The sequence below is a fragment of the Olea europaea genome, unplaced genomic scaffold (genome assembly GCF_002742605.1).
Source record: "Olea europaea var. sylvestris unplaced genomic scaffold, O_europaea_v1 scaffold1731, whole genome shotgun sequence".
Lineage (NCBI taxonomy): Eukaryota > Viridiplantae > Streptophyta > Magnoliopsida > Lamiales > Oleaceae > Olea > Olea europaea.
This window is the reverse complement of record NW_019235016.1, coordinates 125772-136620: the sequence shown is the minus strand read 5'-3', so window position 1 is coordinate 136620 and position 10849 is coordinate 125772. Positions and strand designations below refer to the sequence as shown.

The following is a 10849-nucleotide window of genomic DNA, read 5'->3' as shown; positions in this document are numbered from 1 at the left end:
CCAGTTCCCCCCCCCCCCTCACATGGGGGGTGGGGTCCGTGCACAATAAATGCGTGGGACTCACCCCCCATGTGAGGGGCATGTAAACGCCAGGTTACATGTAGCAAATCCTGCAAAATAATTAAAATTTTCTATATAAGTCAAATTAACAAATATAACGAGGTTTGATTTCTCGAACTCACTTAAAATGAAATGAAAATTTAACATCAATATGAAATTGCATTAATAGTGACCACCGGTATATTTAATACAAGATCGGATTGTTTCATACATTTGTAGTTTGGCGGTCACACCCGATCTGGATAACAGACTGTTAAGAAGTTCTTCCCTTGTTTCTGCTCCCATTCTCTTGATGACCCTACTGCTACATCAGTGAAGGTTGGTTAGCACCTCTTCTTTCGGCATAACGGGAGAATCTTCTTTGAAGAGAAAAATGTAGCATTAAATTGTCTCGTGAAACCTTTTGTACCTAGAAAAGGGAAAACGTGTTCTGAAGTGACCTAAAGTGTGGACCTGAATTTGCTTGTTATGTGACTCACATGACCATTCTTGGAGCCTTGTTGGATTAGGCATAACAATATCACCATCAAAATGTGAATTATTTTATCTCATGACTAATGTATATTAGAAAGGACCCAGCCGCACCTTTAGCATCTCAAATTATCAAATTATTTACAATTCAGAATAATATCTGTGTCCATTAATTATAAATATATAAACAGGTCATGTGCAATACCCCAAAAAGGATTTTTCAATTAGTGTCTTTTTTTTTTAATCGTATATGTAATTGATGACAAGTAGTGATGTAAATACAAATATCCTATGTGGGATAAGGCTATGTTAGGTTACGTCGTTGAGCATTGTGGGGGGAAAATAATTTTGAATTAATGTAACCATCCATATAATAATTAATAACTGCAATGACACGAAGAATACCAATTTTTGTCCCACAAGACTTAAAAAGGATTGAAATGAAAAACATCTTTGGACGTACACCACCATCTTGCTTAACATTGCTTAAACTGCCTAGAATGCACTACAAGTCTACAAGATACACAATCATCCTCCTACGAATCTCCAACTGTTTTTTAAAAACTCTAGATCATTCGTTCAACTCTACTTCATTCTCAAATAACAATAATAACAACCCGTTTGACATGACTTTCAAAAAGTCAAAAGGAACTTTTCAGATTTAAAAGCTGCTTTTTGATCAATTTGACTAATTTTATGAAAGCGTTTTTGATAGTTAAAAGAGATTGTAGAAGAAGTTGATCCAATATAACTTCCTCTAAAAAGGGTTCAGGAATAAGAAGTTATTTTGAAATTAGTTTCCTAACAAAAATTAAGGTAGCTTTTTTCAAAAGTTCTTCCACGGGAAACAAAAGCCATGTTAAACGGTCCCTATATATACACACACACACACACACACTCCCAACACTAGCACAATTTCATTATTTTATATGCTTTTTCTCTTTGATCCAGTTCAATCCCAGTAGAGAAAGGTGCTTGCTCATATCCATGCCACCAATTCAAAAAACAATAAAATCAAACTCCAACAACCAATCTCTCCATTAACACAACTCTCTACTTAGAAATTCTCTTCAACTAACAAAATACACACAATTTAGTCCTCAACAGCAGTCTGGAAACTCGCTCGCAAAATAAAAAACATTCCACGGTAAAAATGGCCAACTGGAGTTTCCAAACAAATTATACCTACATGGAATAGCCCTTCCATAGAGGGATAAATGGACGTTTACAGCTAATAGTTCATGCTACTCCACAGGACCAGCAGTAAATAAAGGTCATTCTTAACCATACTACATTCTTAAGATAAGTAAAGGTGAGCAGAGTGCTTATTTCTTGGTCAGAGGGATGCACAGGAGCTGAAACTGTGGTTTCTTCAAAATAGAGAATGGTGCCTGCACAGGGAGAAACAAATAGTTTTAACGGCACAAACTGAACGAAAAATGCTGCAATTTGCAAGGTACAGTAACTGATTAATTTCATATTTATAATGAAGAAATGTCAAAAATTAGCATTTATACCACAGATCGCAATGACACTTACTTTTTTATTGCATTCAGTAACATGTCATCATAAAGTGTTCCCAGAGCAAATTCTATTAAAACACATGAAAACGGAGAAGGCAAAAATCCATAACCGTATGCCCTAAGGAGTGTTTTTAATGGTGAGAGCTGGGGCAAGGCGTTTTGCATTTGAACGAGGAAAGCTTTTAAGGCGGGGGAATGTGTATTTTGTGGATTAATTTTATCCTTAAAATTGACAGTGGCCTAGTGGAAACGGATTTGGTAAAGGAGATGATCCGGTTTTTGCAGAAGATGATGAAGTGGCTTTCTATTTCATTCTGTGTTAATTATATTACCTTTAATAAGTTGTTAATTTTAATTAAAATAAGGAATAATGTTGAGACATTTTTGTCCCACACATAAATTGGCATGTGATTGCCATATCATTCTCTAATGCCAAAATTGACCGTTTCTATCTAAATGGACCAAATTATTCTCACGGCTAAAGGTCGGGGACTAATTATGATATATTCTCAATTCGGACTTACAAGATTGGGTGAAACATTAACTGACCTCCCATAGGGAAGAACCTTTTTAATAATCCACGCCAATGTTAATGCCAATGCCAATACAAAGCCAAGAGGAAGCATCCCCAAAAAAAGCTTAGAAATTACATGACATAAAAATCAGTTTGAGATGACCTTGAAACCAATAAGAAGCGACGCACCAATCACATTTTTGTGGACGTCATGGACTTGTTTTTTCTTTCTGCAGGCTTCAGAATCTGAAAAGAGCACATTAAGTTTTCATCAACGCTCATGATTGCACCAGCATTGTCGAATTCACCACAGTAGTTGGGGGCTGAAAACACGGTGACCAGCTGCCTGTCAGCAAAGAATTCATAACCATCCTCCACAACCTGAAACACAACAAGTAATCAGGCAAACAGCATGAACTATAACAAGGACGGAATAGAAGAATCTTTACCTGGTGAGCACGACAGACAAGGTCCAAATCGTGCTTTGCCAAGAATTCTGAGACTTTATCAGGGCCAAAGGTAAATGAAACTCCTCTATCATTCATTCCCCATCCTTTAACATCCTTACCAGGGTCCGACCAGAGTAAATCACAAAGCAAACCCGTATCCGGGATAGCAGTTGGGCGGGGTAAGGTTCTAATTTGGTCGAGGTTTGTGAGGTCTGGTGATAGTCCTCCATGCATGCACAATATCTTGTCATCTATAAGTGCCGCAACAGGAAGGCAGTTAAAGCAATCAGTGAAGGCTTTCCACAATTTCACATTGAACCGGCGTTTACATTCGTCATAAAATCCATAAATCCTATTTATAGAAGCACATTCATGGTTTCCTCTAAGAAGGAAAAAGTTTTCTGGATATTTGATTTTATATGCAAGTAACAAGCATATTGTTTCTAAATTCTGCTTTCCTCGATCTACATAGTCGCCTAAAAATAGGTAATTGGACCTAGGAGGAAAACCACCATATTCAAAAAGCCTCAACAGATCGCTATATTGACCATGAATGTCACCTGAAACAACCAAGTAAAAAAAGGACGTGGTTAGTTTATAGCTTAAAAGATCATAGAACTGTAGAGGTAATGTTTTATCAGTTCAAAGGTTCAGCATGAGCCAGCCATTGCTTTCAAGTTAAAAAGTAATAACCAATAAAGCAAAAAGTTATACAACTTTTCAAGACGCAGAAGAAACTCGGCTGCAAATGCAAAAGAAAGGCAGAGCAATGGTTTCCCCATGTTATTAACATGGGTATTCAGGCCATGCATACGGAGACAAGCATTATCATGTATAACTACAGATAAAAGAAACAAAACTTACATATGGTTTCATTGAGGTAGAAAAGCAATATGATATGTTTTTTAGGGAAGTGCAGGTAGGTCAAGAAAAAAAATCTATTAAATGTATCAATAGTCTAAGAATTTGTACAAGGGAGCAATCACAAGTGTGAAATCTAGCAGGAAGGACTACTAAGGAATTTCCTAGTAAAATAATATTACATTAAGTTTCCGCTTTAGATCCTTATGGAAAGACTTCACTCACGGACGACAAATATCCAAGATGAAGTCCTTGGTTGTATGCTATTCATTGATAACATAGTTTCAGCTGATTATATGACTTTAGGGGAATAAATCATAAGTTAAAAAGTTGTAGGCATACTTTGAAATCTAAATATTTTAGGTCAAATAGATAAAAATAAATAAATAGAATGTCCCTTTAGTCATAGAATGACACAGAAATCAAAATAAAGGATCATGATCCCATTGGAGCATATTAGAAGAAATGGAGAATTGTTATAGGGATTCTATGTGATAAAAAGATATATTTGAAGTTAAGCCTGTGTTTGGCCCCTATTTTTTTAATACTCATTTCCAACTACACATTCTACAATAAAGTAATTTTACAAGTAAATAAAAAACTTTCCTTATTTTTTAACCACACAATCTCCAAAATATCATTCACTATTACAAAATACATTTTCCACTAAAATTGGGGCTCAAACAAGGGCTAAAGGAAGTTTTGTTGACCGGTTATTATACAAGTTATGTCTTATCCATAATACACATACAAGAATGAGGGTTGGCACAGATTGAAGATAATTTAAGAAATAATATCTTAGACAGTGGAGCATTTTTTTTGCATAGCTAAAGAAACTCATTCACAAGAGCAATAAAATCAAGAGAAACAATCTAAAGGAGGAGGAGTAAATAGAAATTATCATTAGTAAGGGTGGTTGCAAAGACTAGATTTCTTTGCCATTCTAAAGAGATAAGACTTGAACTGAAAGAAACAACAAAAAGAGAGTCATGTCACCAACCTTAAATTTTTCGAAAATAGGTTTTAATTTGTCATCATTACAATTAACGAAAATATATTTCATTTTAGAAGACAACGGAAAACATCGAGCTATGTCCAAAGAAGCTGTTTACCAAATATTATTAACTGAAGTTACAGTTAGAAAAATATGGTAAGAGTAGAAGTGTTAAATAAAAACACTGCAATTAAGTTTTCAAAAGCAGCTATAGCCAGAATTGCGGGGGCGGGGGCAGGGGCAGGGGCGGGGACAGGGACAGGGGAAGTGGAAGTGGAAGACAAAGAGATAATAGAAAGAGAAGACAGATAAAGAGAGAAGCGAGGAGGGAAGGATTGAGCAGTGTATTTAGTTTAAGTTTAAGTTTTTCATAACGCCTATCTTTTCATTCTCTAAAGTGGCTGTAAAGTGGTGGATTTTAACAGCACGTATGGTGTAACTCACATTTTAATGGCAAGACTACAATAGTTTCTACCGACTCTTACAATCCACCATATTTTTCAGAGTGCTATTTGAACTAACAATATTTTGGTAAAAGATGAATGTATAGAGATAATACCAAATTGACAATTGAGTGCATCTATAGGAAATAAGCATCTAAGTTAATTCTTTCTAGATGATTTAATTTGTAACTTCACTAATGAAATGCCTACTATTTCAATTATGAAAAGGAAGGAATTAAAACAAAGAAAAGATTAGTACAAATATAACTACTGGATCCTAAAACTTGGTAGGACAATAAACATGCATCAAGCAATCGAATATATAATACATTGTAATTTTTAAAGTAATGCATGCCATGAAAAAATTAATCTGTGCAGAGTCGTCAAGAACTTTGTTTTGGCACATAGTTCAAGCTTATAAGGCATCACAACATACGTATTCCTGCACCGAGTATAGGACACACAACAAAAACGAAAGGAAGGAATAACACGTAACAAATAAGAGAGAGGAATAATTCAGCCACATTACGATGTACCAATCGTACACAAAAGTAATTAACTGTCATGCAGAGATTTCTCTTAGCCATTCTTTTTCTGTCCCCTTATTACATTTTTTTTTAGATTATTATTATTATTATTATTTTTTTTGGGTGTGTGTTCGGAAGCTGGAGTGGAAATGAGGTATGGTTTCCAACCACATAGATATTGCCACCACATTTTGGCTTGTCTATGAGGGAGAGAAACATATGAATATTTCAAAATAACTGCAAGAGTCTTGCCAAGCCAAGAACAGAATACAATATTGCAAGGGAAATCTTCAGCTAGGAGATCAACACAGAAAACCAAGGAAACTGCAACTTGTCTATCTGTTGGAGACCCAACACTAACAGTTTTAAGCGTCCATCTGTACAGCTGAGTCAACAGAAAGAGTTATTTGTAAGGCTTGGTGACCGTATGTTGTTATCAATGTAATCCGGTTGATAAAGGGATTAATACTCCTTCCAATCAATGGAAGAAAGATTTTAGATTAAAAATCACAAAACCATTAAGAATTTTTTTTTTTTTTTTGGGAGGGGGCGGGTTCAATTCAAATGTTCACATATACTATCACAAATAAAAGTTTTTGAGTCTCATGGGGATTTTTCCTACAAGTGGGTGTGAGACTTTAAGGAAAGTTGCAAACTTCATATCATCCCCAAAAGGACTGAAAGCAAAAGGCTGGGGGATTCAAATCAAATACGTGCATTTATTGTAATGAAAGACACTGAGTTTCATGAGTTGTTTCAAAATGTGATTTTTATCAAAAGCTTGCTACACATGACTAATTTCAATTTAGGAAGGTAGCGAGCTTGATATCAGTCCCCAAAAGTACTGAAAGGACCAGACAAATTGGAGTCAAATTTATGCAGTGGTATGAGGGATTAAATTGTTAGTTTAACAAAGAGAATCTTGCTAATCGTCTGCACATTATTGGTAAATCTGGCACCTTCATATGCAAGCTGTAATGCCAAAGCCAACAGAACCAAAAAAGAATACATATAAAATTCAAAATTTATTCATATTCCAAGTATATAGCTGAGAAGTCAGAAAGAAAAGGAGGATGCAACTAAAATTTTTTAGATATTCATATATTACGGGTTAATTAAGGATAAAATGATTTAGATGGTCATGACTTGTTTCGTATAGACCTCTATTCTCAAATCTGGGTAGAACAAGTCAAAAGAGGAAGGATGAGACCAAAACTAATATGATCTGCTGTACTTGCTAACCATTCAGCAGCTTAATGACTTGAACTAAGTGCAGAAAAAGGATTCATGCAGCCGATACCAATTTTATCCACAACAGCCTTAAATTTTACATTTTTTGTTTGTAATATGTTCTTGGTTAGTTATCACAAGCCACAAAAGGATCATAAAATCGATTACTAATTAAATAAATAATAGACACTGAAAAACAAATTTGGAGTACTTGATCACACGTGAAAGAATTGAGACTCACCAAAGAAAACCCTAAAATATAAATATCCAGTGAAATTTCACATTCATTCAAGCACCATAAAAATTAATCATTAAACGAAGAGACACACACACACACAAAGATAGACAATCGAAGAATATAAAAATCGAACATATCCACCATAGAAACAAAGCCATTCCATCTAAAAATGATAATAATACCCATGGACAGAAAAAATTAAAAATCATCCAGTAGCACCGGAAACCACTCATAGCCAAGAAATTATTGTGTTAATCACATAAAGCAAATAATTTTATACAGAAAAAAAAACTACATATGATAAGGGAAAAATACCACAAATCTTGATGGGTGCTTCAAGTTCAAGAAGATTGGGATGACTAACAAAAATTTCACGAGAAGCAGCACAAAGCTGTTTGATTTCAGACTCCGATAATTGCACTATTTTCCCTGGCTTTGAGGATCTTACTTCTATCAGCTTCTCAATTATCTTGTCCAGTACTGCAGGGTCCATTAGTCCCCTGCTACACCCCTCGCCTTTCTTTTGGATCGTCAAACTTTGTACAATATATAATAACTGAAAATCCAATTCAACTTTTTTGTGGGTTTTGCTTATTGGGTCAAGTGGAGGGACGAAGAATTGAATGATGTTTGTTTGAGAAAATGAAAGAAAGTTTCCAATAAACGCAGTTGATTATACTCTTAGAATTTTTTACTTTACATTTTTTGTAAGGGCTACTCGAAAAGAATATTTTACTGATGGGTAATTAGCACAAAACATTCCTACCTTTCAATGTTTTTGTGAAAAAACGTCCCTACCTTTCATTTTTTGACGGATTACACCCTTACCTTTACCTTTTTTTTGCGCAAAACATCATTCTGTTAACTCTTCGTTAAAATGCTCCGTTAAATCAAAAAGGTAATTAGCACAAAAGGTCCCTACCTTTCAAAATTATTGTGCAAAACGTTCCTACCTTTTATTTTTGAGCATAATTAGCAGAAAAGGTCCCTACCTTTCAATATTATTGTGCAAAACGTCCCTACCTTTTATTTTTAGCATTTTTACCCCTACATTTCACATTTCATTTCGCAAAAGGTCATTTTCATCCATTTTTTCAATAAAATGACGATTTTACCCTCCTATTGAAATAAAACAAAAAGAAAAGAAAAAAATAATTAATTAATTGCAATCATAATCTAAATCTTTCAAAATATTACAGATAAATCATAAATTCTCCACTACCGCCACTTTCACAACCCCACCAAGCCACCACCTATAGATCCATATAGCACCATTTTTTGACCACAACACCTATCGGACTCCACCACCACCAGCATCGCCTCACTCTCCCCAATATCCTCCTCCATAGTATTGGTCATCAATCTATCTGAAACAACCACATTTACGGTGGTGGAGTCCGGTGGACATGGTGGCCAAAAGGTGGTATTATGTGGATTTATAGTTGACAGCTTGATAGGTTGTGAAAATGGTGGTGGTTGAGAATTTATGATTTTTTTGTAATTTTTTAAAAATTTAAGGACTATGGTTGCAGTTGATAATTCATCTTTTCTTTTTGTTTTATTTGAATAGGAGAGTAAAATCGTCATTTTATTGAAAAAATGGATGAAAATGACCTTTTGCGCAATGAAATGTGAAATGTAGGGATAAAAATGCTAAAAATGAAAGGTAGGGACGTTTTGCACAATAATATTGAAAAGTAGGGACCTTTTCTGCTAATTATGCTAAAAAATAAAAGGTAGGGACGTTTTGCACAATAACTTTAAAAGGTAGGGACCTTTTGTGCTAATTACCTTTTTTATTTAACGGAGCATTTTAACGAAAAGTTAACAGAATGACGTTTTGCGCAAAAAAAGGTAAAGGTAAGGGTGTAATCCGCCAAAAAATGAAAGGTAGGGACGTTTTCCACAAAAACATGGAAAGTTAGGGACTTTTTGTGCTAATTACCCTTATTATAAATATAAAATATACACCAAAAAATAATTAATTGTGCAAGTTGAATTTTTTTTTTTTTTGTGCATGTGTATTTTTTAAACGAGCAAGTAGAGGTTTTCAGAGCTTGTTTGATTCTCATTAATTGGGAAAAAATGAGTTTTGAATAGTAATTTTAGAAGACAGTATAATTAAACAGTAGGAAGAAATTTTGGTATACGTATATAATATTTTATTATATGAATGTGTGATTGAAAATAATTTTGTAATAAATAACAAAATATATTAATGGTTGTCCAACATACACTTAAATCTTTGAAAAAAATATATATATACTAAAAATACATTTTTTAACCTTGACTTTTGGACTTGATCACAAAGGTCGGAAAAGTTATAATGGAGGTTCCTAATTTATGTCTTTTGTGTAAATGGTGCCTCACTTTTTGATTCTTGATTCTCAACCTTTTACATTTTAGCAAACCTAATGCTCTTGATCGAATGCAAGCCGGTTTGGTCTCCATTTTCCGAAAATTATATATTTAAAAAAAAAAAATCATTTTCAATCGTATATTTTTATATAAAATAATATTATTTACAAACTCAAAATTTTTTCTTATTTTTCAGAAAAAGTCACTATTTTAAAGCACATTTTCTCCAAAACAATCATTTGAAAAGAGCACAAAGAGTGGCTAAGTGAAATCAATGCTGCCTCATTACCACTGTGCTAGATCAACATACTTCAACTCACAATTCACCATCTAAGCTCCAATTTGGTTTTTCTAAAAATCAAACTTTTAATAAATTTTGATAAAAATTGATTTAATGTGTAGTTGATGATGAATTTAGGGGAACAAATGAGTACTAAAAAATGAAAGTTAAATAGGGACAAATAAAATCACAAATTACTTTTGCAGCCATTGTCACAAAGAAATATTGTGTCAAGGCAAAATTATTTTGAAGTTAAAAGTTTTGACATTGAAAGGAAATGAAATAAATGTGTGTGTGTGCGCGCGCGTGTAATTCTGTCCCCACCTCGAATCCCAAATCAAGTCAGTAGTGAAATCATTCAACGAAGTTGGAAAAGGACTTCACTAATCATAACAAGATTTTTCGAGCCTTTGTCCAAGGACTCGAAAGATGAGATCAAGTCTTTGTCTAGAGACTGGAAAGATGAGATCGCTAATATGAATGAATGATGAAAACATAACTAAGAGCGAGCCTTGTCTGACTAGTTTATCGAGTTTTAAGTGAAAGTTCTTGTTAACTATTAAAATTGGGCTAGTCATACATGCATGCTAATTATACATTAGTTGGAAAAGAACACTTTTCTAATTGTGACTTTTAGAAAAGAAAAAGTCAAACCCTTGCTAAACCCTGAACCCGAGCTAGTGTCAAAACAAAAGGTCAAAATCACTTTGGGTGGGTAAGGAACATATTCGCGAGATATTGTTTTGAAATGAGCTCTCTCAAGACGCTTTCTTCAATTCCTAATCAACTTTCACCTTTCGCTGCCCATTTCATTCCTTTCACATTTTCCTTATTCAGATTCTCCAAAGCAAGAATCTCTTTCCCTCTCATATTGTAGCTTTATTTGTTCTCACAGGCATGT

At 34.2% G+C, this 10849-nt stretch overlaps 1 protein-coding gene across 2 annotated transcripts; it reads right to left on the bottom strand.

Annotated features, from left to right (window-relative positions):
- Positions 1-1542: 1542 nt before the first annotated feature.
- On the bottom strand, positions 1543-7965 carry LOC111377844 (serine/threonine-protein phosphatase PP1 isozyme 3). 2 transcript variants are annotated; one of them, XM_023000977.1, is made up of 4 exons: positions 7626-7965; positions 3018-3577; positions 2732-2949; positions 1543-1922 (listed from the first exon to the last, which is right to left on the bottom strand). In XM_023000977.1, exons 1-3 carry the CDS (start codon positions 7801-7803, stop codon positions 2761-2763), a joined length of 927 nt encoding a protein of 308 aa, XP_022856745.1. In that variant the 5' UTR covers positions 7804-7965; the 3' UTR covers positions 1543-1922; positions 2732-2760. The 2 variants fall into 2 exon arrangements, with proteins under 2 accessions (XP_022856745.1, XP_022856744.1); XM_023000976.1 differs by having other exon boundaries at positions 2758-2949; positions 7626-7962.
- Between the last annotated feature and the right edge of the window lie 2884 nt (positions 7966-10849).